The sequence below is a fragment of the Balaenoptera borealis genome (assembly GCF_965194805.1).
Source record: "Balaenoptera borealis genome assembly, chromosome: 17".
Taxonomy (NCBI): domain Eukaryota; kingdom Metazoa; phylum Chordata; class Mammalia; order Artiodactyla; family Balaenopteridae; genus Balaenoptera; species Balaenoptera borealis.
Window position 1 is genome coordinate 25,002,370 of NC_138876.1, and position 27,259 is coordinate 25,029,628.

The following is a 27,259-nucleotide window of genomic DNA, read 5'->3' on the forward strand; positions in this document are numbered from 1 at the left end:
TAGATGCAGAAAAAGCTTTTGACAAAATTCAGCACCCATTTATGATAAAAACTCTTCAGAAAGTGGGCATAGAGGGAATATACCTCAACATAATAAAGGCCATATATGACAAACCCACAGCCAACATGGTTCTCAATGGTGAAAAACTGAAAGCATTTCCTCTAAAATCAGGAATAAGACAAGGAAGTCTACTCTCGCCACTTTCATTCAACATAGCTTTGGAAGTCCTAGCCACAGCAATCAGAGAAGAAAAAGAAATAAAATGGATCCAAAATGGAAAAGAAGAAGTAAAACTGTCACTGTTTGCAGATGACATGGTGCTATATATAGAAAATCCTAAAGATGCTACCAGAAAACTACTAGAGCTCATCAATGAATTCAGTAAAGTTGCAGGATACAAAATTAATGCACAGAAATCTCTTGCATTCCTATACACTAATGATGAAAAATCTGAAAGAGAAATTAAGGAAACACTCCCACTTACCATACATCAAAAAGAATAAAATAACTAGGAATAAACCTACCTAAGGAGGCAAAATACCTGTACTCTGAAAACTGTAAGACACTGATGAAAGAAATTGAAGATGGCACAAACAAATGGAAAGATATACCATGTTCTTGGATTGGGGGAATCAATATTGGCCAAACGACTATACTACCCAAGGCAATCTACAGATTCAATGCAATCCCTATCAAAATACCAACGGCATTTTTCACAGAACTAGAACAAAAAAATCTTAAAATTTATATGGAGATAGAAAGGACCATGAATAGCCAAAGCAGTCTTGAGAAAGAGAAATGGAGCTGGAGGAATCTGGCTCCCTGACTTCAGACTATACTACAAAGCTACAGTCCTCAAAACAGTATGCTACTGGCACAAAAACAGGAATATAGATCAATTGAACAGGATAGAAAGCCTAGAAATAAACCCATGCACCTATGGTCAACTACTCTACAACAAAGGAGGTAAGACTATACAATGGAGGAAAGACAATCTCTTCAATAAATGGTGCTGGGAAAACTGGACAGCTACATTTAAAAAACTGAAATTAGAACTTTAACACCATATACAAAATTAACTCATAGTGAATTAAAATCTAAATGTAAGACTGGATGGTATAAAACTCTTAGAGGAAAACATAGGCAGAGCACTGTTTGATATAAATTGCAGCTATATATTTTCCTAGCCATCTCCTAGAGTAATGGAAATAAAAACAAAAATAAATGAGACCTAATTAAACTCAAAATCTTTTGCACAGCAAAGGAAACCATAAACAAAACAAAAAGAGAACCCACAGAATGGGAGAAAATATTGGCAAATGATGTGACTGACAGGGGGTTAGTCTCCAAAATTTACAAACAGCTCATGCAGCTCAATATCAAAAAAACTAACAACCCAATCAAAAAATGGGCAGAAGACCTACACAGACATTTCTCCAAAGAAGACATACAGATGGCCAAGTTTCACATGAAAAGATGCTCAACATCACTAATTATTAGAGAAATGCAAATTAAAACTACAATGAGATATCAACTCTCACCAGTCAGAATGGCTACTGTCAAACAATCTAGAAACAATAAATCCTGGAGAGGGTGTGGAGGAAAGGGAACTCTTCTACATTGTTGATGGGAATGTAAATTGGTACAGCCACTGTGGAGAACAGTATGGAGGTTCCTTAAGAAACTAAAAATAGAGCCAGCAATCCCACTCCTGGGCATATGTCTGGCAAAAAACATTGTTTGAAAATTTACATGCACTCCAGTGTTCATCACAGTGCTGTTTACAGTAGCCAAGACATGGAAGCCACCTAAATGTCCATTGACAGATGAATGAATAAAGAAGATATGGAACATATATACAATGGAATATCACTCAGCCATTAAAAAGAATGAACTAATGCCATTTGTAGCAACATGGATGGACCTGGAGATTATCATACTGAGTGAAGTAAGTCAGACAGAGAAAGTGAAATATCATATGGAATAGCTTATATACAGAATCATAAAAAAAAATATGTTACAAATGAACTTATTTACAAAACAGAAACATAATCACAGACTTAGAGAATGAGCTTATGCTTACTGGGGGGATGGGTGGTGGGAGGGATAGACTGGGAATTTGGGAATGACATGTACACACTACTATATTTAAAAGAGGTAACCAACAAGGACCTACTGTATAGCACAGGAAATGCTGTTCAATATTCTGTAATAACCTAAATGGGAAAAGAATTTGAAAAAGAATAAATACATGTACATGTGTAACTGAATCACTTTGCTGTACACCTGAAACTAGCAAAACATTGTTAATCAACTAGCCTCCAATATAAAATAAAAATTAAAAAAAAAAATCTTCTAGTGTCACCATTAATGACAATAAAAACATGAATACAAAATTCACTATATCAGATCTGTCAGACTTTCTCATGCTGTATTTGAAACGTTACTCAGATTTAGTATTCTATAATTTTTTATAGAAAAAAAATCAGCTTTATTAAGTATTTTATTTACTTTTATTTTTAAAAAATGTATTATGATGGACATACTATGTGACTTGGACAAAGTGGAAAAAGGGATTATGACCCTAATTATGTAATATGAGATGCATGTATAGTAATGAAATGAAATGAGACTAAGAGAAAAAATAGGACATGAAACAAAAAGAGGTATTTGAGTAATGAGAAGGTTTTTAGTTTAAACAAAATAGATAACATGAGAGACAGACAGGAGATTTGGTGTAGGAAGCAGAAGGAAAAAGATCTAGCAACTCACTGATACACCAAATGTGGAAATAGAAGGAGAGAAGACTTAGCAGTGGCAGACTACGGGTGTCCAGGAACGCACGGTGGACTCAGCAGCGGTGAGTAGTTAGTTAGCTGTTGTGAGTCAGTGTCAGTTGCTTGGTGGCGGGGGCCACTGTCACCACGAAGGGTACTGGACAGCCGTCGAAAGTAGTCACCACAGCAGTGTGTGATCTCCTCAGGTATCTGACTAAATTGGAACTTATGCTGTATACATTTCTTTGTGGATTTGTCTGAAAACCTAAGACCCTACAGCCCTAGGTTAAGACTCTTGGATTAATATAATGGTGTTAGCAGAAGTCATGTTGCTGTGGACTGGAGAGTGAATTTGCCTGAGGGCAAAGACAAAAGGGAGGACACTATAGGGAAAAGAATATTTGAGGTCAATTCCTAAGGAAAGGAAAGGAAGCAGTGACATAATGCCTAGAGTTAGTGCCAGTTAAACTGTCTTCAAGATGGCTGAGGAGTAAGACGTGGAGATCACCTTCCTACAAATACATCAAAAATACATCTACATATGGAACAGCTCCTAGAAAACACCTACTGAATGATGGCAGAAGACATCAGACTTCCCAAAAGACTCTTGGTGCTCCAGCCGGGTGTCAGGCCTGAGCCTCTGAGGTGGGAGAGCCAAGTTCAGGACATTGGTCCACCAGAGACCTCCCGCTCCCACGTAATATTGAACAACGAAAGCTCTCTCAGAGATCTCCATCTCAACGCTAAGGCCCAGCTCCAGTCAACGACCAGCAAGCTACAGTGCTGAACACCCTATACTAGACAACTAGCAAGACAGGAACACAACCCCACCCATTAGTAGGGAGGCTGCCTAAAATCATAATAAGTTCACAGGAACCCCCAAACACACCACTGGATGTGGTCCTGCTCACCAGAAAGAGAGGATCCATTCTTATCCACCAGAACACAGGCACCAGTCCCCTCCACCAGGAAGCCTACACAACACACTGAACCAACCTTACCCACTGGGGGCAGACATCAAAAAAAACGGGAACTACGAACCTGCAGCCTGCAGAAAGGAGACCCCAAACACAGTAAGTTAAGCAAAATGAGAAGACAGAGGAATACACAGCAGATGAAAGAGCAAGGTAAAAACCCACCAGACCAAACAAATGAAGAGGAAATAGACAGTCTACCTGAAAAAGAATTCAGAGTAATGATAGTAAAGATGATCCAAAATCTTGGAAATAGAATGGAGAAAATACAAGAAATGTTTAACAAGGACCTAGAAGAACTAAAGAGCAAACAAACGATGACCAACACAATAAATGAAATTAAAAATTCTGTGGAAGGAATCAATAGCAGAATAACTGAGGCAGAAGAATGGATAAGTGATCTGGAAGATAAAATAATGGAAATAACTACTGCAGAGCAGAATAAAGAAAAAAAAAAGAAAAGAATTGAGGACAGTCTCAGAGACTTCTGGGACAACATTAAATGAACCAACATTCGAATTATAAGGGTCCCAGCAGAAGAAGAGAAAAAGAAAGGGACTGAGAAAATATTTGAAGAGATTATAGTTGAAAACTTCCCTAATATGGGTAAGGAAATTGTCAGTCAAGTCCAGGAAGCACAGAGAGTCCCATACAGGATAAATCCAAGGAGAAACATACCAAGACATATTAATCAAACTATTTAAAAATTAAATACAAAGAAAAAAATATTAAGAGCTGCAAGGGAAAAACAACAAATAACATACAAGAGAATCCGCGTAAGGTTAACAGCTGATCTTTCAGCAGAAACTCTGCAAGCCAGAAGGGAGTGACAGGACATATTTAAAGTGATGAAAGAGAAAAATCTACAACCAAGATTACTCTATCCAGCAAGGACCTCATTCAGATTCGAAGGAGAAATTAAAACCTTTACTGACAAGCAGAAGTTAAGAGAATTCAGCACCACCAAACCAGGTTTACAACAAATGCTAAAAGAACTTTTCTAGGCAGGAAACACAAGAGAAGGAAAGGACCTGCAATAACAAACCCAAGCCAATTAAGAAAATGGTAATTGGAACATGCATATTAATAACTACCTTAAATGTAAATGGATTAAATGCTCCACCCAAAAGACATAGACTGGTGAATGGATACAAAAACAAGACCCGTATATATGCTGTCTACAAGAGACCCACTTCAGACCTAGGGACACATACAGACTGAAACTGAGGGCATGGAAAAAGATATTCCATGCAAATGGAAATCAAAAGAAAGCTGGAGTAGCAATTCTCATATCAGACAAAATAGACTTTAAAAGAAAGACTGTTACAAGAGACAAAGAAAGAAACTACATAATGATCAAGAGATCAATACAAGAAGAAGACATATCAATTGTAAATATTTATGCACCCAGCATAGGAGCACCTCAGTACTTAAGGAAAATGCGAACAGCCATAAAAGGGGAAATCGACAGTAACACAATAATAGTAAGGGACGTTAACACCCCACTCTCACGAATGGACAGATCATCCAAAATGAAAATAAGGAAACACAAGCTTTAAATGATACGTTAAAGGAGATGGACTTAATTGGTATTTATAGGACATTCCATCCAAAAACAACAGAATACACTTTCTTCTCAAGTGCTCATGGAACATTCTCCAGGATAGATCATATCTTGGGTCACAAATCAAGCCTTGGTAAATTTAAGAAAATTGAAATCATATCAAGTATCTTTTCCAACCACAATGCTATGAGACTAGATATCAATTACAGGAAAAAATCTGTGAAAAATACAAACACATGGAGGCTAAACAATACACTACTAAATAACCAAGAGACCACTGATGAAATCAAAGAGGAAATCAAAAAATACCTAGAACCAACTGACAATGAAAACACAAGGACCCAAAACCTATGGGATGCAGCAAAAGCAGTTCTAAGAAGGAAGTTTATAGCAATACAGTTCTACCTCAAAAAACAAGAAACATCTGAAATAACCTAACCTTACACCTAAAGCAATTAGAAGAAGAAGAGCAAAAAAAAAGCTAAAGTTAACAAAAGGAAAGAAATTATAAATATCAGATCAGAAATAAATGAAAAAGAAATGAAGGAAACAATAAGACCAATAAAACTAAAAGCTTCTTCTTTGAGAAGATAAACAAAACTGATAAACCATTAGACAGACTCACCAAGAAAATAAGGGAGAAGCCTCAAATCAGTAGAATTAGAAATGAAAAAGGAGAAGTAACAACTGACACTGCAGAAATGCAAAGGATCATGACAGGTTGCTACAAGCAACTATATGCTAATAAAATGGACATCCTGGAAGAAATGGACAAATTCTTAGAAAAGCACAACCTCCTGAGACTGAACCAGGAAGAAATAGAAAATATAAACAGACCAATCAGAAGCACTGAAATAGAAACTGTGATTAAAAATCTTCCAACACACAAAAGCCCAGGACAAGATGGATTCACAGGAGAATTCTATCAAACATTAAGAGAAGAGCTAATGCCTGTCCTTCTCAAACTCTTCCAAAATATAGCAGAGGGCAGAACACTCCCAAACTCATTCTACGTGGCCACCATCACCCTGATACCAAAACCAGACAAAAATGTCACAAAAAAAACTTCAGGCCAATATCACTGATGAACATAGATGCAAAAATCCTCAACAAAATACTAGCAAACAGAATCCAGCATCACATTAAAAAGATCATACACCATGATCAAGTGGGGTTTATCCCAGGAATGCAAGGATTCCTCAATGTATGCCAATAAATCAATGTGATATACCATATTAACAAATTGAAGGAGAAAAACCATATGATCATCTCAATAGATGCAGAAAAAGATTTCAAAAAAATTCAACACCCCTTTATGATAAAAAAATCTCCAGAAAGTTTGCATAGATGGAACTTACCTCAACATAAGAAAGGCCATATATGATAAACCCCCAGCAAACATCATTCTCAGTGGTGAAAAACTGAACCCATTTCCACTAAGATCAGGAACAAGACAATGTTGCCCACTCTCACCATTATTATTCAACATAGTTTTGGAAGTTTTAGCCACAGCAATCAAAGAAGAAAAAGAAATAAAAGGAATCCAAATGGGAAAAGAAGAAGTAAAATAGTCACTGTTTGCAGATGGCATGATACTATACATAGAGAATTCTAAAGAGGCTACCAGAAAACTACTAGAGGTAATCAATGAATTTGGTAAAGTAGCAGGATACAGAATTAATGCACAGAAATCTCTTGCATTCTTATACACTAATGATGAAAAATCTGAAAGAGAAATTAAGGAAACACTCCCATTTACCATTGCAACAAAAAGAATAAAATACCTAGGAATAAACCTACCTAAGGAGACAAAAGACCTGTATGCAGAAAACTGTAAGACACTGATGAAAGAAATTAAAGACGATACAAACAGATGGAGAGATATACCATGTTCTTGGATTGGAATAATCAACATTGTGAAAATGACTACTACCCAAAGCAATCTACAGATTCAGTGCAATCCCTATCAAACTACCAATGGCATTTTTCACAGAACTAGAACAAAAAAATTCACAATTTGTATGGAAACATAAAAGACTCCAAATATCCAAAGCAATCTTGAAAAAGAAAAACGGAGCTGGAAGAATCAGGCTCCCAGACTTCAGACTATATTACAAAGCTACAGTAATCAAGACAGTTTGGTACTGGCACAAAAACAGAAATATAGATCCATGGAACAGGAAAGCCCAGAGATAAACGCATGCACATGTGGTCACCTTACATTTGATAAAGGAGTCAATAATATACAATGGAGAAAAGAGAGCCTCTTCAAAAAGTGGTGCTGGGAAAACTGGACAACTACATGTAAAAGAATAGTTAGAACACTCCCTAACATCATACACAAAAATAAACTCAAAATGGATTAAAGACCTAAATGTAAAGCCAGATACTATAAAACTCTTAGAGGAATACATAGGCAGAACACTTTATGACATAAATCACAGCAAGATCCTTTTTGACCTACCTCCTAGATAAATGGAAATAAAAACAGAAATAAACAAATGGAACCTAATGAAACTTAAAAGCTTTTGCACAGCAAAGGAAACCATAAACAAGACAAAAAGACATCCCTCAGAATGGGAGAAAATATTTGAAAACAAAGCAACCGACAAGGGATTTATCTCCAAAATATACAGGCATCTCATGCTACTCAAAATCAAAAAAGACAAACAACCCAATCCAAACATGGGCAGAAGACCTAAATAGACATTTCTCCAAAGAAGATATACAGATTGCCAACAAACACTTGAAAGGATGCTCAACACCACTAATCATTAGAGAAATGCAAATCAAAACTACAATGAGGTATCACCTCACACCGGTCAGAATGGCCATCATCAAAAAATCTACAAACAATATATGTTGGAGAGGGTGTGGAGAAAAGGGAACCCTCTTGCACTGTTGTTGGGAATGTAAATTGTTACAACCACTATGGAGAACCGTATGGAGCTTCCTCAAAAAACTATAAATAGAACTACCATAGGACCCAGCAATCCCATTACTGGGCATATACCCTGAGCAAACCATAATTCAAAGAGTCATGTACCACAGTGTTCATTGCATCTCTATTTACAACAGCCAGGACATGGAAGCAACCTGAGTGTCCATCATCGGATGAATGGATAAAGAAGATATGGCACATATATACAATGGAATATTACTCAGCCATAAGAAGGAACAAAATTGTACCTTTTGCAGAGATGTGAATGGACCTCGAGACTGTTATACAGTGTGAAGTATGTCAGAAAAAGAACAACAAACATCGTATATTAATGCATATATTTGGAATCTAGAAAAATGGTGCAGATGAACCTATTTGAAAGCAGAAATAGAGACACAGACATAAAGAACAAACGTATGGACCCTGAGGGGGGAAAGGATTGGTGGGATGAATTGGGAAATTGAGATTGACATATACTATGTATAAAACATATAACTAAGAGAACCTACTGTATAGCACAGGGAATTCTACTCAGTGCTCTGTGGTGACCTAAATGGGAAGGAAATCCAAAAAGGAGGGGATATATGTATATGTATAACTGATTCACTTTGCTGTACAGCAGAAACTAACACAGCATCATAAAGCAACTATACTCCAATAAAAAAAATTAAATGTGTTCAATCATTTATTTTGAAATGTTCTATCAGATTGAATAGCCTACTAAACCAGAAGGTTTTATTCAGCTAGGCAGGACAGATGTCTCTTCAGTGGTGACAAAGTAATTACAGTGGGTAGAGCGTGTATTCCTTTATTGTCACTTCAGTAATTACTGCACACTTTCCTAGAAATACATAGTCTTAATGAAACTTAGTTATAAGTTTTCTTTAATTTCTACTCAAATATTAAAGCATTCATAAAATGAAAACATGGTGTGTTTGTTAAAAATACTCATTTCCTGGATATTATTGACCTTGGATTCTGCTGAAGAGACTGCTTATTTTATTGATTTCTGCTTTCTTTGTGTTGTTTTGTACTTTTATATATTTGGTCTAGAATATGTTAAAGTGTAGCTGTGATCCTGGATGAAGGTGCTTGCAGATGCCCAAAAAGAGTCTTTCCTTCAATAGTGGGGAATAAATTAATGGCTTTCACAACTATTTGTATGACTGAGAGAAATAATTGAGTGTCCTATATGTGTTTGCCATGGTATACTTTATAAATAATATTTCATTTCATAATCATGACTGATGAGAAAGCTGAGGCTTAGAGAGATTGTTATTTTCGCAAGGCCATAAAGCTGGAAAAGGGAAGAGTTAGTATTTGAAAGACCTGACTCTGCAGTTTAAACTGTTAACGGCAACTGTAAATTACTTTCCCCAGTGTATTAATTGGAGAAAAAGTTGTTGGGATTGTTAATCTTTTGGGGAGGGTGGGAAAGGTATAAACTTCAGAGACCATTGCTGCCAGTTTTTGGTATAGATGTAGTAGCAAAGCACTTAGGTGATTATTACAAATTGCCTGTCTATAGTTTTCTATAATCAAAAGAAACAAGCTTAAACACTTGTTACTTAAACAAAATGCAATTTATTACCTTTAGTAAGAAGAGCCTGGTTAAACTAGAATATTATAATCATCTGTGATAAATTCCCTTGATGGAATCATTAGTTCATTAAGTTCTATGGACCAGGCTTCTGTGGGCCAGATTTTATACTAAGGTCTCTTTTTTAATGTTTTACCATCGTGAGTGTCTAACCACTAACTCCCTAGTACAGATCACCATCGCATCATCTCCCTGAGAGCTATGATTACTGCAACAGCTTGTTATCAAACTCCCTGCTTCTGCCTTTTCCTTCTTTAAGTTTATTCTTCAACTAGCAGATGATATCACTTTATAACATAAAATAACATAATGTCATTCCTTGGGTTCACAGTCCTATAATAACTGCCCAATTCTCTCAGAGTAAAAGTTAAAATTCTTACTATGGTGTACAAATTTATAAATGATCTGCCCTCAATCTCTTCCTTCTTCCTTAACTTAATTTCATACCCCTGTCCTCTTCATTTGTGTGCTCTAATCACATTACTTTCTGGAACACAACAAATGTGTCAGATGTAGGAGTTTAGTACACGTGAATTGTAAGCAATTTAAATAGCCCTGAGAGAGTATCTTACCCAAGAATAGTTTTGTCCAATTATAGGGATATGATATCTCTGGACTTGGCCATTTTAGACAATAAATCTGCATTAAAATACACATTTCACTTTATTATATGTACAATAAAAGCATGTGCTTGCTCTCAAAAAATATGTATTTAACAATTTACTGTATACTAGGATATGTTTGACAGTTTGGAAAAACAAAATACATAAGTGTGTGAAGTTTTTCTGGTGAGATGAGTGACACAATAAGTAGACAGTGCATCAGATAGTGTATAGGAAACAACATGGAAGAAGATTATGGATTAGGATTAGCTGTTTTGTAGAGAATAGTCAAGGAGGACCTTATAGATACAATGAATGAAAACCAGAAGTGAGACTATGACAGATATGGACTCCTAGAGGAATAATTTTCCAAACTGACATAAGAGCAAATGTAAAGATCCTGAGGCAAGTTTATGCTTAATAATTTCAAGCCAGAGCAAGGAAGCCAGTGTGGCTAAAGAACAGAGATTGAGAGAGAAAATGGTAATAAATGAGTTATGAAACTTAACGTGGGAAGATGACATAGACCATCTGTAAGGTCATTGCCTTTACTCAGAGTGAAATGGGGAAGTATTAGAAGATTTGACACAAAAGAAAGGCACAATTTGAGCTAACTTCTAGAAAGATTGCCATGTACACTATTGAAAATGGATTGCAGAGAGTCAAGAACAGGAACAGGCAACCTATAACACAGCAAAGAGGACTATTGTCATTAACATAAATGAGAAATTATGGAGGCTCAGATCACTGTAAGGGTGAGAAAGCTAGGTTCTTGATTTTGAAAGTATTGCTCACAGGAGCTGCTCAATGGGGTGAATGTGAAAAGTAAGAAGAAAAAGAGTCAGGAATGACTCTGAGATTTTTAGCCTTCATCTAGGATAGTGTTTCCATTTACTGAGACGATGAAGTAAGAAAGGCAGAGAATTGACCATTAGGTAAACTTGGAAGGCTGCTCAGGCTAATAACATGGTCTGTTACTTGGTTATAGGGGTGTTTAATTCATGATAATTCACTGATCTCTGCATCTTGTTTTGTACTCTTTTCTGAATGTGTTTTATATTTAAAATAAAACCACTTTTTAAAAAGAAAGAATGAGAGGGAAAAAATGGCTCCAGAGGAAAGTAGATCCTAACACCTAGAGATTTTTACCTATACTAAAACTTTCTTTTCTTTGCTATTCTGCCTCTTAGTTCAGGTCTTTTGTCATCTTTAGCCTAGACCAGAGGTTAGCTAGCTTTTTCTATAAACGTTTAGATAGTAAATATTTTATACTTTGTAAGCCAAAGAGTCTCCATTGCAGCTACTCAGCTCTGACATTGTAGCATGAAAATAGCCATAGACAATGTGTCAATGAAGGAGTGTGGCTGTGTCCCAATAAAACTTTATTTATGGACATTGAAATCTGAATTTAATAAATTTTTACATTTCATTGAATATTATTCTTTTTGTGATATTTGTTTCACATGTTTGAAAGAGTAAAGACCATTTTTAGCCCCTAGACTGTATAAAAAAACAGGCAGTAGACCAGATTTAGCCTGCAGGACAGACATAGTTGCCAACCCTTGACCCTTGACCTAAACTACTTGATTTATTGTTTTACTGGCCTCCCTTTCTCTAATTAATCTTCCTTTTACACTGTCCACCATACTGTTCCAGAGATATCTTTTAACAACACAAATGTGATGATGCAGTCCCCCTGCATGACAAGTTCAGGAAGCTGAACAGGAGCTGTTCAGGCACTGGCTGAGTGAGAGGGTGCAGGTAATGTTCTCCAGGCAGAGGTGGCAGGGAGAACAGTGCAGACAGAAAACAGCATGGCATGCACAAAAACTGTCAGCTGCTAGAGGTGCTGATGACATGTGGCATTGCATTAGAGATGAGATGGAGAAACTGGCAGGGACTTAACTGCTGGAAGGCTTTTTATGCAACATTAAGAAAATAGAATTTTTTTTCTTTTTACTGGTGAGTTACTGTTTAAGGATTTTAGGGGAAAAAAATGCATGGTCAGTTTTTTTTTTTAATTTCAGAAAAAAAGATCCATTACCCTTAGCAATTAGGATTTTTAAAAAATGATAATTTTAGTAACTTCTCTTTCAGTGGAAAGGGAAGCAAAATCCAAATTGCAATAAGTTAAATAAGAAATGGTGGGTGAAGTTTATCTAAAAAACAATCAGCACAATTTTGCAGCCCTAACTGTATATGTGTGTCTGTGGATGGACATACACGTGTCCAAGTAAATACACATATAAATACCTGCTAGAGAAGTACTATAATGTGGTATGAACACAAGCACTGGGATTCAAGTCAGAAAGTCCACTTTTTGCTTCACATTTACCACCTACTTAAGATGGGAAGTTTAGTCAATTATTTAACCTTGGCTTCTACAACTAATAACAAGATAATTAAACTTGATGAGAGCTTTTTGCAATTCCTACGAATACCTGCATGTTATTGATTTATAGTAGATTCTTGTTTGTGATTTTTATTATATATTTGTACAAGTCATATTTTCATATTTTGGTTTCTAAAAAGAACAATCTTTTTTGTCACTGTGGAACATTTTTGACCTATTGGATATTGCCAGTAGAACCGGAGCCTAACCATTATGTTATATTCTTCTAATACTGTTTTTTAATCCTTTGCTCAATTTTAGCCTTGGATCAACTGTGCAGTTCTCTTGTGATGAAGATTATGTCCTGCAGGGTGCTAAGAGCATCACCTGTCAACGGATAGCTGAAGTCTTTGCTGCTTGGAGTGATCACAGGCCTGTATGTAAAGGTAAAGAAAAGTCTTTAAAATAAAAATGCTCTCTTAACACATTTTAATAGTTTGAACTTCATTCCACTGAGTATAAATTTCAATTGAAACTTTGAGCTGTAATGCAGGAAACACTTAGCTCATGTATTTAAGAATATTTATTGAAAATCTGTAATATGCAAACCACTGTGTCAGATTCCCAAGGAGTTCCCAATCTAATAATCATATAGCAACAAATTGGAACCTTAAAATATATAATACAGGGCAGTGGTAACTTTGTTGGCCTTTTTTTTTAAATCATGAATTACCATGTATAGTCATTGATGTGCATATAAATTTTTTTAAACCATAATTGCACCTCCACTTGTATGATTTGCCATTTGAATTGCTTATGTGTCCAATAGTAGTGATGTTGGTGCCAGTGGAGGTGGAGCACTTGTTCTATAATTAGTTAATTTAATCTAAGACAAATCATTGAGTGCTCTGGCTTTTCATATTACCAGTAATTGCAGATAAGATTTACTTCCACCACCTTCCTACAAATTAAATATTTTCATATAAATTAAATGAGGCCTCTTTATTCTAAACTTTATGTAGCTATATTTGAGAATGAACACCTCACTCTGGCTTACTGGCTCTCTTGTTGCTTGTTTGTTGCTGTTGTTGTTGTTATTTTTAATAATGACATATCTGCATATTTCAGTGTCTTAGTACTCAAAATTCCGTTAGCTCTTCATCTCCCTCAGGGAACATTTTCACTGAGTTGCCACACTCTGTATAGTCCTCTCAGACAGATTCTGGTGAATAGAGAAGGGATAGATTTGAGAGCTCTCATAAAGGGAAAAAGACAAAGTATTTGACAACTAGTTGGATATGGAAGGAGAAAGTGACAAGAAGGAGTCAAAGTTGATATTCAACTCTATATGAGACTAGAAAAATGTTACCCTGTTAATAAGTATAAAAAAACTGAAAATAATGGAATTGTGGAGGAGATTTTATCATAGGCTTAATTTTGTAGGCACTTAGTATGTGTCAGGCATTGTGCTAACTACTACATATACTTTGACTCATTTAAATCCTCAAAACAAACCAATGGAGGCATTATTATCTCCATTTTAGAAATGAGTATTGTAAGACACAGAGAGATCCAGTCACTCACCCAAGCTCAAATGTCTGTAAAATGACAAAGCCCTTAAGAAAGACTATTCATAGTTTGGGGAGAGAAGCAAGATTTCAGAGCATTAAAGAAGGAATAGAAAATAAGAAAATGGCAGCAAATAGGTATATTCCACTCACTTGACAATGGCAACCCAGAGTAAGAAGAACAGAGAGCCGAGATTTTTCTCAGGTTCAAGTAAAGCTTTCATGTCACAGGTAGATGTTTATTCATTACCTTTCTCATTATCAAAGACTTACAGAAAACGGTACTGATGAACCTAAGTGGCAGGGCAGGAATAAAGATGCAGATGTAGAGAACGGACTTGAGGACACAGTGGGGGAAGGGGAAGCTGGGACGAAGTGAGAGAGTAGCATTGACATATATACACTACCAAATGTCAAAAAGATGGCTAGTGGGCAGCTGCTGCATTGAACAGGGAGATCACCTCGATGCTTTGTGATGACCCTAGAGGGTGGGAGAGAGGCTCAAGAAGGAGGGCATATGGGGATATATGTATACATATAGCTGATTCACTTTGTTATACAGCAGAAACTAACACAAAATTGTAAAGTAGTTATACTCCAATAAAGATGTTAAAAAATAAAATAAAATTCATAGTCACAATTGAAGAAAAAAAGGTTTACAAAATGCCATATAGTGCAATAGCATTAAAAAAAAAACAAAACAGTGAAATAGGGATAATGAGAAAATAAGGTAAAACAGTTACATGATCCTAAACAAAAGCTTATGTACAAGTTGGTAAAAAACTTTTTAAAAAATTTTTATTGAAATATAGCTGATTTACAATGTTGTTTTACTTTCAGTTGTAAAGTGATTCAGTTATGCATATAAATATATAAATATATATTATTTTTTACATTATCTTCTATTATTCATTGTTAACAAGATATTGAGTATAGATTCCTGTTCAATACAGTAGGTCCTTGTTGGATATCTATCTTATATATAGTAGTATGTATATTTTAATCCCAAACTCCTAAGTTTTCTCTCTCTCCCTCTCCCCTTATGGTAACCATAAGTTTGCTTTCTATGTCTGTGAGTCTGTTTTGTAAATAAGATCATTTGTATCCTTTTTTTTAGATTCCACATATAAGTGATATCATATGATATTTGTCTTTGTCTGATTTACTTAGTATGAAAATCTCTAGGTTCATCCATGGTCCTGCAAATGGCATTATTTCATTCCTTTTATGGCTGAGTAATATTCCATTGCATATCATCTTCTTTATCCATTCATCTGTCGATAGACACCTAGGTTGCTTCCACGTCTTGGCTATTGTAAATAGCGCTGCTCTGAACATTGGGTTGCATGTATCTTTTCAAATTATGTTCTTCTCCTGATATATGCCCAGGAGTGGAATTGCAGGTTCATATGGCAACTTTTAATTTTTTAAGGAAATGCCATACTGTTCTCCGCAGTGGCTGCACCAGTTTACATCCCCACCAACAGTGTAGGAGGGTTCCTTTTTCCATTCTGACCGGTGTGAGGTGATACCTCATTGTAGTTTTGATTTACATTTCTCTAATAATTAGTGATGTTGAGCTTCTTTTCATGTGCCTGTTGGCCATCTGTATGTCTTCTTTGGAGAAATGTCTATTTAGTTCTGCCCATTTTTTGATTGGGTTGTTTGTTTTTTTGATATTGAGCTGTATGAGCTGTTTGTATATTTTGGAGATTAATCCCTTGTCGGTTGCATCATTTGCAAATATCGTCTCCCATTCTGTAGGTTGTCTTTTTGTTTTGTTTATGTTTTCCTTTGTTGTGCAAAAGCTTTTAAGTTTTAAGTAAAAAAACTTTTAAGAATGGCTTACATGTTAAATATGACAGCTGCCAAACAAATTTAAAAAACATAAGTTTACACGAAAACCATTGTCTATGAAATATGACAATGACACAACAAAAGCAAACTTTTTCCTGGCTTTAAGATATGAAATATCTTGCATTGTTTTTTATAAAGTGGACACTGAGTAATAAATATCGTGGGAGTTACTCTCATCAATGTCCGGGCAATGAATAGAACAGTAAACTGTTTAAAGTTGATTTCTTATGATATCCTCCACTCAAGACAAATTATAGATATAAGGGACAAAATTGAAAATCATGGCTTCAAAATGGTGGCATCCACATATCCTGCTTCAGTTTTACATAAATTATATGTGTGCATTTTTTATGGCAAGAGAGAATGGGAAGATAGAGGATAGAGTCAAGAAAAGGAGATTAATGCAGAAACAAAGTCTCACATAAAAAGAGAAGTTATAGCCAGATCATGGAATTTAAGGTTTACATAAAATGAGATTGAGGCTATAAACCATCTTTTTTCATTCAAGACTCTCATTTCAATAAAAAGAATGAATCATATTTATTATGATTGTAAATTGTTCAAAGGCAAAACTAATGTTATATTATTTTGTTATTTTTCATAAACCCTGTAGCACAAAGAACAGCTCTGTGTTGACAAGTCTCAAGAAATATTTGTTGAATATTACTGTATGATTATTTTCTTTGATTCTAAGATAGATGATTAAAATACGTATATGTAAACATATACATATATAGAGAGAGAGATATGCATATATATTTCATTCAATGGTCATCAGTCATTAGTTGGGAGGTATAAAATTTTAATGTTCAAGATTCATATATTATTATTTTATCTTATCTCTGCAGATATTAATCATTTATACACAAATTTCTTTGCTCATTGCATGCAGGGCACATGTGTGTGTGGTTTATAAAAATTTGCTAGTAGAAATTACTGGCTGTGGTGTTGGAAACAGTAATGGAGGTAAAATGCTGAAATTGTAATTGAAGTTTTAAAGTGACTATCCACTGTGAGTCTGAACAAAGAATAGTTTTCATGTCTCATGGGTGCTTGGACAGAATAAATATGCTTTTTTCTAGACAGCAGCATAAATAGCAGTATCAGTGCACTGCACCTTTGAGAGGTCATTAATATAGCTGCTGTCTATGTACTGCATGGTTGAACAATCAAGAAATGGTGATTTTTAAGGGACTGAAAGTTCACACAAACAGCAAATTATAAATTAAAAGAAAAAGAACAATTCAGAAATTAATATTAATGGATTTTACACAAACTCAGACAATAATTTTTTTTCCCTAAATGGGTTTTTTATATGAGATATTTGACAGTTTACCATTACGGATACAATTATTCCTTTGTTGGAAATGCAATAGATATCCCAAAGCTAGAGCTTATGCAAATAAGCAGATTTATGCACATGAATGGTATATAGAAAGTTTCAGACGTTCATGTTGTTCAAAGAAGCAGCATTTATTTGAGAATTGATAATTTGTTAACTAGGAAACATTTAAGAAAGTGAATCTTGATAGATTGGACAAAAATTTTTTTGACTAATTTTCAGTCAGTATTTATTTAGCTGGCCCCAAGAAACGAATGTTTCTGTCTGTTAAGGCACAATGGCATGAGCCATTCATGGGAGTAATGGAAGAGGTGATTAAGGCAAGATTAGAAAAGAAGGCCAGAGACTTCCCTGGCGGTCCAGTGGTTAAGACTTTGCCTTCCAGTGCAAGGGGTGTGGGTTCAATCCCTGGTTGGGGGAGCTAAGATCCCACATGTCTGGTGGCTGAAAAACCAAAACATAAAACAGAAGCAATATTGTCACAAATTCAATAAAGACTTTCAAAATAGTACACATCAAAAAAAAAAAAAAATCTTAGAAAAGAAGGCCAAAGAAAAGCAAAAATTTTGGAAAGTGGGGTAATCATCAGTCATCCAGTTATTTGTTTATTCACTTATTAACATACTGATTGACTTATTTTGGATTCCACAAGCATTAATGAATATTAGTAGGTATGCTAGATTAAACACTATATGAGATCCATAGTATGTAATGGTTTTTATTATTTTGTATTGATTTACAAGGTATAAATACAAAACTAAGTAATACATAGTAGACTGTTTTGTTTACAAGAGAGGTACAATCCTCTGCAAAATTCAGATGAGGAAGATTATTTCCATGTTTGGAGATGGTCAGGCATTGAGATGGAGGAAGTAACATAAGGGCAGAACTTGGAGATTATTTTCTATTTCAACAGAGGAACTTTGAGCCCCACCCCCTGACCTCTGGGGAAAAGAGAGGGGCTGAAGATTAAATCAATCATCTATAGCCAGTGATTTAGTTAATCATGCATATGTAATGAAGCCCCCATAAATCCCCAAAAGGATAGGGTTCAGAGAACTTCTGAGTTGGTGAACACTTGGAGATTTGAGGAGAGTAGTGTGCCTGGAGAGGGTATGAAAGTTCCAAGCCCTCTCCCCATGCCTTGCCTTGTGCATTTATTCTGTCTAGCTGTTCCTGAGTTATATCTTTTTATAATAAATTAGTAATCTAGTAAGTAAAATGTTTCTCTGAGTTCTGTGAGCTGCTCTAGCAAATTAATCAAACCCCAAAAGGGTATGGTCTTTGGAATCTCTGATTTATAGCCAATCAGAAGTACAAGTAACAAACATGGTCTTGCGACTGGCATCTGAAGTCCAAGGAGAAGGTTGTGGGAACCTCCAGTTTGTAACCGATTGGTCAGTAGCATAGACAACAACCTGACTTGAGACTGGCATCTAAAGTGGAGGGGGACGGGGGTTGGGGGCAGTCCTATAGACTGAATCCTAACCTGTGGAATCTGATGCTACCTCCAGGTAGGTAGATAGTGTCAGAATTGAGTTGACTTGTAGGACACCAGCCTGGTGTCCAACACCAAGAATTGCTTGGTGTTGTGGGGGAGGCTCCAGCCCCCCCCCAAGACACGTTGGAATTGGGTCCAGGAATCTATTTAGTTATGTCATTCCTCCTTTGAAGTGTCTCTGGGAGTACTGCTAAACCGCCACTACCACTGTCACCATTCTGTAGTTCCAGTACTGCATCTGTCTAATTTCTTTTCATTTGGACTACAATTTATCACACATATTGCTGACATTCTACTCCCATCAAAATCTCACTCTTATTTTACCTGAAGAATGTTCAAAGGCCCCATGTTGTTTCTTAATTTCATACTGTAAACCAGTGAAATGAAATAGACAAGAATATGAATTCAGGTATCAGACTATGCCAGTTTAAATTCCTGATCTTCTACTTAAGTAATCTGCCGTCTTTATAATTAGCAAATTTCTTATCTGTAAAAGGAGTGTTATTATATATCAGTGCCTACTTCATAGGGAGTTAAGGATTTGTATGAGGATGGAATGAGGTAATCCATATAAAAGCGTTTAGTATATGGGCTGAAACACTAGCATTTATATGGATAGAGGTGCTGCTGGTTGTGGTGCTGCTGCTAATAATTGTTAACTCATCTGATTGCCAAAATCATTCATGATTTATCTCCACCCAGTTGTTTCTCTAACTCTTACCAAATGTATATACCAGCATCTCAGTACTGAACAGAATCACAGCCCTGATTTTTGTATATGTCTGACTTATCCTAAATGAAAACATACCTATTAACCACATTCTGCCCACTTTTCAAATTCTTACTCAACTTTCGTCTCCTCGAAAAATTCTTTTCTGTTTCAGTGATCCTTTACCCCCACTTCTTTAACATTATTTCACATTTACTGTCTTTACCACACAATTTAGCATTTAAATCTGTTCTTTTTGTTAGTGGTTCCTAATCATTTCATGGGCAGTAGACTTGCTCCTTCAACCAAAACCACCTCAGAAAGAACAAAATAATCAACACTTGTAAAATGCTTGAATTTTCAATAGGTCTATTTTGGCTGTTGCCAAGAAGACAGTTACCAATGTGTCTATTTATATATTGCCTTTAATTAAACAGAAGGATCATAATGAAGCTCAATTCTTTTCTTCGTATACAAAGTAAAAAATGAGTATACAGTTTATATGATAGATAATTGCTGGCCAAACTAAGAGCTATGACCCTCATTAAACAGTATTTATTTATTCTTATAGTTTTCAAAGTTCTTTTACAGGTGTTATAAGCCCCTACTCATATTTTATTCTTCTTCACAATGTTTAGCCCAGTGACCATTATGCCCATGTTATTGTGCACATAATAGTTGCTAAATAAACATTTTGAATAAATATTGTAGGGAGATTTAATTAATTAAAATAAACAGTTTAAGAAGATAGTAGTGTGCTGACTGTAATCAGAGGAAGTTGCCCTGGTCGAAGACTTCCTGTTGTGCAAAGACAATTAGGAAATTTTGCTCAAGAGCAAACCAGAAAGAGCCTGCTGAAATTTATCAACCAGAAACACATATAGCAGGTATTTTCCTGTAGTTGTTATTGATGCCTTCTTACTTTCATGGAATAATGTTACAGATGAGATGATGCATAATAAGGATGATATTAGCAATTAATAGAGTGACATATGGTGAAGTAGATAGATGGTCTAAATATGGATATTTATCATACATTCCTTTGTCTTGATGGTCATTTTTTTTCTAAAAACAGTACTTTGATATTTATTATATAATTTTGATAAGCAAATAAATTTTACTGGGCTCTAACAATGAGCATATTTGAATGATAAAATGACATTTCATGTTATTTGATAGATATGAATAGTGAGGCATTTATGTGTTATCATTTAAAATTTAAAACTACCTAAACAATTAGAAAGTTTGCATTTCTATGGTGTCCTTCCAACAATTGTTCAGAAATACATTCCACACATCTTGCCTATCTCAAAAATTTTTAGAAAAATATGAAAATAGTTAACAAATAAATGATTCCATTTAGGCATATGGGGGGATGTCTCCACAGATATATGTGAGAACCTTCTATTTCTATTCTACTTGAATTCATCCAATATATCCAAATCCTTTTTCATTCTGGAAAGTACCACATGTGATGATTCTAAGAATAGCAAGCAAATATTGAATATTTAATATGAATCAGGTGCTATACTAATATTTCTCTCTGTACTAGCTCCTTTATCCTCATACTAATCTGTCATGGTGGTGGTAAATTTAATTCCCTCTTGATTGATGAGAAAACAGATGAGTCTCAGAGAGGTTTAGAGTGCTTAACCTTGCAGCTAAAAAGTAGAAGGACTGAATTTCAAACCCCAGTCTTCCTCACTTCAGAGCCTGTGTTATTTATCACTATGTAATGCAGTGCTGTGGTGCTATCTAGATCTATAAATCTGGCTAAAAGCCATGCTCACACAAAACAAATCTCTCACTGTTGAGGCTATCATATTTAAAAGCATTGTCACACTTGGAGATGTTATGATCTCTTGGAACTTAAAAACATAGGTAAAAACTTTTGAAATCATGTTTTTTTTTTTTCAATCGATCCAAATTTTATATTATGGAGACCCTATCTCATTTTTTTTCTGTTTTTTTTAAGTTTTCAGACTTGGCTTGAAATGTAATGTATCCAGTACAGGAAGTCTTCCATATTTGGTTTTATCAAGTTATAGCACAGTGCTTTTGTAACACATTTCTGCTCTTTTTAACACTGTTATTGTCTTTAAAGGAACAGTTTTAAGGGCCTGGTCTTTCATCTATATTGAAAGGATATAGAGATTCTCTCTCTGTATGTTACTCCATAAAGCCACCTATACAGTGCAGAGGAATAGGGAGCAATAAGTGCTCTCTGTTTTTTTGTTTTGTTTTGTTTTGTTTGTTCTTTTCACTTAAGGCAACTAAACTGATTGTAAGAATATCACAATCTTTAAAATTGTGCTATTATAGATATATGTGATATATAACCATATTGTCTCAAAGTCACAGTTAGCAATATTGCAGGTGGCAAGGTGCTAAAATACCATATATTCTACTTTAGTAGATGTGTAAAATATAGAGGAAGCATTGGGTAGAAGTCAGAGAAACTGGGTTTGACTACTTCCTAACCATGTGACCTGGGGGAATTCAGTTAATTTATTGAAGCCAATGAAAGGTTCTCAATGATGGCTATACTTTAGAGTCACATGGGAACTTTAAAACAAATACTGATTCCCTGCACCTACTCCTAGAGATTTTAATTTAATTGCTTTAGTGTGGAGATTGCACTTAAATCAGAACTCTGAAGTTGAAACGTAAGTACCAGTATTTTTAAAGGGTTACCAGATAAATCTAATGTACAACCAAGGTTGACAATCAATGACTTAATCTAGTCTAGTCTAAATTTTAATTTCTTCATCTGGAAAATGGGGATAATGATATCTACTCCCACAGGTTGTTGTGAGAATTTGCTGATACAAGCATGTAATTCCTGGTACATAGTTAAGAACATTAGCTGATACAAGTAGTAGTAGTAGTGTCATTATTATTAATTCCTTGCCTATGGCTGTACATAGACTTGGTTCACTCATTCATTTATTCAACAAACATTTGCTATGAATCTGCTATTTGCAAGCCACTGTTCTGGGCTCTGAAGATAGAATGGTTAATAAAGCAACCAAAGTTCCTATTCTTGTAGAACTCATATTCCAGGGCAGGAGACCCATAATAACAAATACAGATATAGAGAATAATTGCAGGACAAATATTTTGAAGAAAAACTGAGAGAATTATAGCCTGCTGTTTTGCATGCAATGGTCAGAAAAGTCCTCTCTGAGTTGCCGTTTAAGAAGTGTCCTGAATTGAGGGAGGAAAAAATATATGTCATCTGAGGAAACAGTAGCCCAAGCAGTGCAAACAACAAGTACAAAAGTGCTGACGTTAGGTTATTGATATTTCCATAATGCACTTTCTCATAATATATACATTAAGTTTTCAGTGTCTACCTGGTAAAAGAAAAAAAAAACTGTTTTTTTTCTATTGAGTGACAGTAAAATTATTCATTCTTTTGATGTCGCAATAAAATCATTATCAACAAGGCATAATCACCCCTATTTTACAGAATGAGAAAATGAAACTAATTAACATTCAGTGTCTTATTAGGGTCCCATCATCTTCTCTAGAATTATCGAAATATGCAGTACTGAAGTAATAGAACCGCCTTTTCTTTTATATGTCCATAACAGTAATTATATTTTTACCTATCAGCAAATATTTGAAAACAGTCCTAGCCTGTGACTATACTCACTCAACTACACCAAGATAAAATAATATATTCAAATGAATCATGGTAAAGGAGGGGGATACTTAATAATATAAATACTATAAAATTAATGGGAAAAATATATACAGAGAAATGGATTTCAAATACTAATAATTGACAAGAAGAAATAAAAATTGATGCATATACTATCAATTCATATTTAATAAACATCTGCAGTACTACATGAATAAAGATCATAAGACTTTTGGAGTGTACATAACCTCATCTCCCCACATTTCCCCAAAACAATAACACACACACACACGCACACACACGCATACATGTGAGCAATGGCTCACCTTAATTTAGGAAGTTAGGGTAACCTTTTGGTTAAGAGGACGGACTTTTGGCATCAGATGGAAATAGATTTGATTTCCCACTCCACCCGCTATCAGACAAATTATAAGCCTCCTGATGTGTAAAACAGAAATAATTAAACCCATTTCATATAGTTGTGCATACATCAATTTTGAGGCATAATACCAGAATTTTAGTAGTCTTGAAACCCTATTTACTTTGACTGTATGCACCTAGTCCTTTTAGTTTTTGCTTCAGTTGGAAAGAGAGCAGAACCACGGTAAACAGGGTACACTCAGCCTAAATTGAACCTGACACCTGGAAAAGGAGAATCTCCTCTGTATAAGCTTCATAGCATTTGAATAATGGCCACACTGCTAGAGATATCACCAAGAAACATCATCCTGTTATAGTATTCCTTCTCTCAGATGATAAAATCTAGTGAGATTTTATCTCACTAGATATAAAATGTGGTAAGGAATGTTTCCCATCAATATCTGAATTGATGGGTGGCTTTGTGTGAAGGAGGCTCTGTGGCAGAAGGAAGTGCTTCTCAAGCTTGGATATTCAGAGTAATCACTTGAGCTTAGTAAAGGCAGATTGTGACTCAATAGGTCTGGCCTAGAGCCTGCAACCTGTGTTCCGAGCAGGCTTCCAGGTGATGTTGATGCTGCTGCTCCGCAGATCACACTTTGAGTAGCAAGAGTAAAGGAAGGACTATTGGATCGGAAGTTAGAAGTCCAAGGAGGTCTCTTGTATGGTTTTGGAACCAAGTTCCCTGAGGTAAAAATGGGAAAATCATACTTTTCCTGTTCTCCTTTTTGGAATATTGTGGATGTTAAAGGCCATGATATGTGTATATGTAAATGTATACACATACATGCATACGTGCATATATATGTGTGTGTGCTTTTAACAGCAATAATTTAAATTAAATGACTCTTCTTATATATAATATAAATATAAATAATAAGATAATGTAGCATCCTTAGTTCTTGGAAATCCTGAGCAACAATGCATTAACTGAGTGCTTCTTTTATACTATATCTTTTCTAACTCCTTCTTTCCACTGCCCTCCTCCCAAAATAAGCACACCTATTAAATAAGACATTAGATGGGAAAACAAGATATATAATTCAGATATTACCTTTCAGCAAATACTTATTGGGCATCTATGAAGATCACATAATAATGAAACTGAATTTTTCATGCTTTAGTATATGCTTTTTTAAAAAATGGAAAACAAAAGTTTGAAGAGGACGTAGATTTCAAAAAGTTAATATGTAGAAATTCCAGGTATTTGAGGAAATCGAGTACCATCTTGATTTCAGGAGCCTCCTGCAGTATTGTGGGTTTAATCCTGAGTATCCTACAATGTGAAATCATTTAACGAAAAAGAATTTAACTTGGCATTTTTTCTGGCATCGTGATGAAACTATGTCTATTACAGAGTGGAGAAAAAAGTAACGTTACCTCATGTTTCTGAAATAGCTTTTCTTATTGCAAGTTTTTTTTTTACTCTCTGTGCCAGAGACTTATAGCAAAGAGATTATCATCGCCTCTAAAATCATTGAAAGAACTGTCATCTATCTTAGATAATGGCAACTTAAACACATGGTAAAATGCTAATGTCATGACGCATTGTTTTTCTTTTTGATGGGAAGAATGTCATTAATGTTTTATTTCTCTCATGAACTTTAATGGGAAATAAATCATTAGTGACAAAACTGACTACAGTATACTTCTATGACATTAAAAATTGTGCATTTATACATCGACAATTGCTTTTTGTGTGTGTTTTTTAAAGCTATACTCATTTCACATATATTATATGCTTATAAATACATCCTGAAGGCAACTTTCTTCTCCGTTTTCTCAGCAGTGATGATCTGGTGGCGTGTCATGGCATATTAGAAGATAGCAGTCTTACGTGGGAAACACTCGAGGCCAATTATAAGGATTTCGGTTCTGAGGATCTGTCTTTAAATATATCCTCTTACAAGACTGTCTAGAGGTGGGAAGTGAAGGGGTAGAGTCAGTAAGATCACAGCTCACTTGGATATTCTAGTTTAAATTACTTTTTTAAAAAGGAGTTGATAGAGACTTTATAATTAATACTTTAGATATATGTTTTTTTTTCTTTTGAGGAATTTCACGTTTTTTTTCACAGGACCAACATAACCAACACACAAGTTATGTTCACCTGCTCATAAGTCAGTTTGAAGATTTCCTGGGCAAACATTGACTCATTGAAGATTCAAGTTAAATGAGAGAAGACAAAAGGCGTTCATTTTCATAGGTGCTGCCTGGAAATGCTTGGGCAGATTGAGATATAGAAATTGACTAACACTAGGCAGGTCTGTGTGTCACCTCATTTGAGAAAGCCCAAACTTCCTCTTTTCATTTCCCTTGGTGTTTCTCAAGCATACCAGCCAGATCTCTCTGTCTTTAATGATTTGGAAGTATGCCAGCTCATCTCTATTCTGGACTTGGCTGCTGAAGGGAGCATAGAGGCTCAGCTCCATCTGAGTCCAAAGGAAGTGAATGGCACAGCTGAATATCAACAGGGTAATGATGGGATCTCATTGCTTTCTGTAAATCTATCATTTGGGACAGAAATAGGGCAGGGGATTTTCCTGGCATTTCAATGATAAGAATTAGAAGGAAAATGTGAAAAATGTAGGGGCACAGAGAGGAAAGTTTTGGAGAGAAACCCAGAGTGCTTTTAACCTTCTCTTTTCCCATTAGACAATACAATAATGCCAACTAGCGATATGCTTTCAGTTTTAAAACAAGCCGTTTCCTAAATGATTTGACTTTCTAAAAATATTCAGTAAAATTAATTTTTGTTAATTGGTTGTCTTAATATTATGATTTTAATGAGGGAGGAAATGTGTCCAAAACCTCTGTACACTCTATAAATCCTTTTTATCTCTTATTCCAGTTACTGCCGTGGTGACACTTAAAATTTGTGCAGGTGAACATGATCAGGCCTCTCCTTCTGCATCTTACTTCCTAACCTGTGGCCTCTCTGACACATGGGTCAGGAAGTCTGTGAACTAGCTTGACCTTTACACAGATGCTTCCAGAAATTGTAGAGAAGCTAATGCTTTATGAGTCAATCTTGACCTAGAAGGAATATGCGATCAAATGAATAAGTACATCCCCCTTTCTTCTCCAGTTTCCTCTGCTGTTGTGAGAGGCGTTTTACAAGTTTTATCAGAAGTTTCAAATACCAGTTATTCATATTGGTAGCCTAATAGTATGTCCTTGTCTTGGCTTCTTATTTCTGTCCTGTTTCTGCTCCCTGGGACCGTATTATCAGTTAAACCTCTCACACATAAGCCCTTGTGTGAGGCATAGTTTCTGGAAAACATATTCTAAAATGTAATTTTGTGGGCCCCTTTTGGCACTTTTTTGGCTTTCAGCCTATGTCAGATAGTCCCAATCAATCCCTACTTGACCTTTGGCTTGGGGGGTCATATAATTAGATTATCCATACTTGAGGAATATTCAGAAATT

General features: G+C 35.4%; 1 protein-coding gene across 2 annotated transcripts in view; it reads left to right on the plus strand.

Moving 5' to 3' along the window:
- Positions 1-27,259, plus strand: part of CSMD3 (CUB and Sushi multiple domains 3) — a 1,186,187-nt gene that overhangs the window by 503,002 nt on the left and 655,926 nt on the right. For both annotated transcript variants that reach the window (XM_082364543.1, XM_082364544.1), the window contains one exon: positions 13,112-13,236. In XM_082364543.1, coding sequence (XP_082220669.1) covers positions 13,112-13,236 — 125 coding nt within the window. The remainder of the gene's footprint in view (positions 1-13,111; positions 13,237-27,259) is intronic.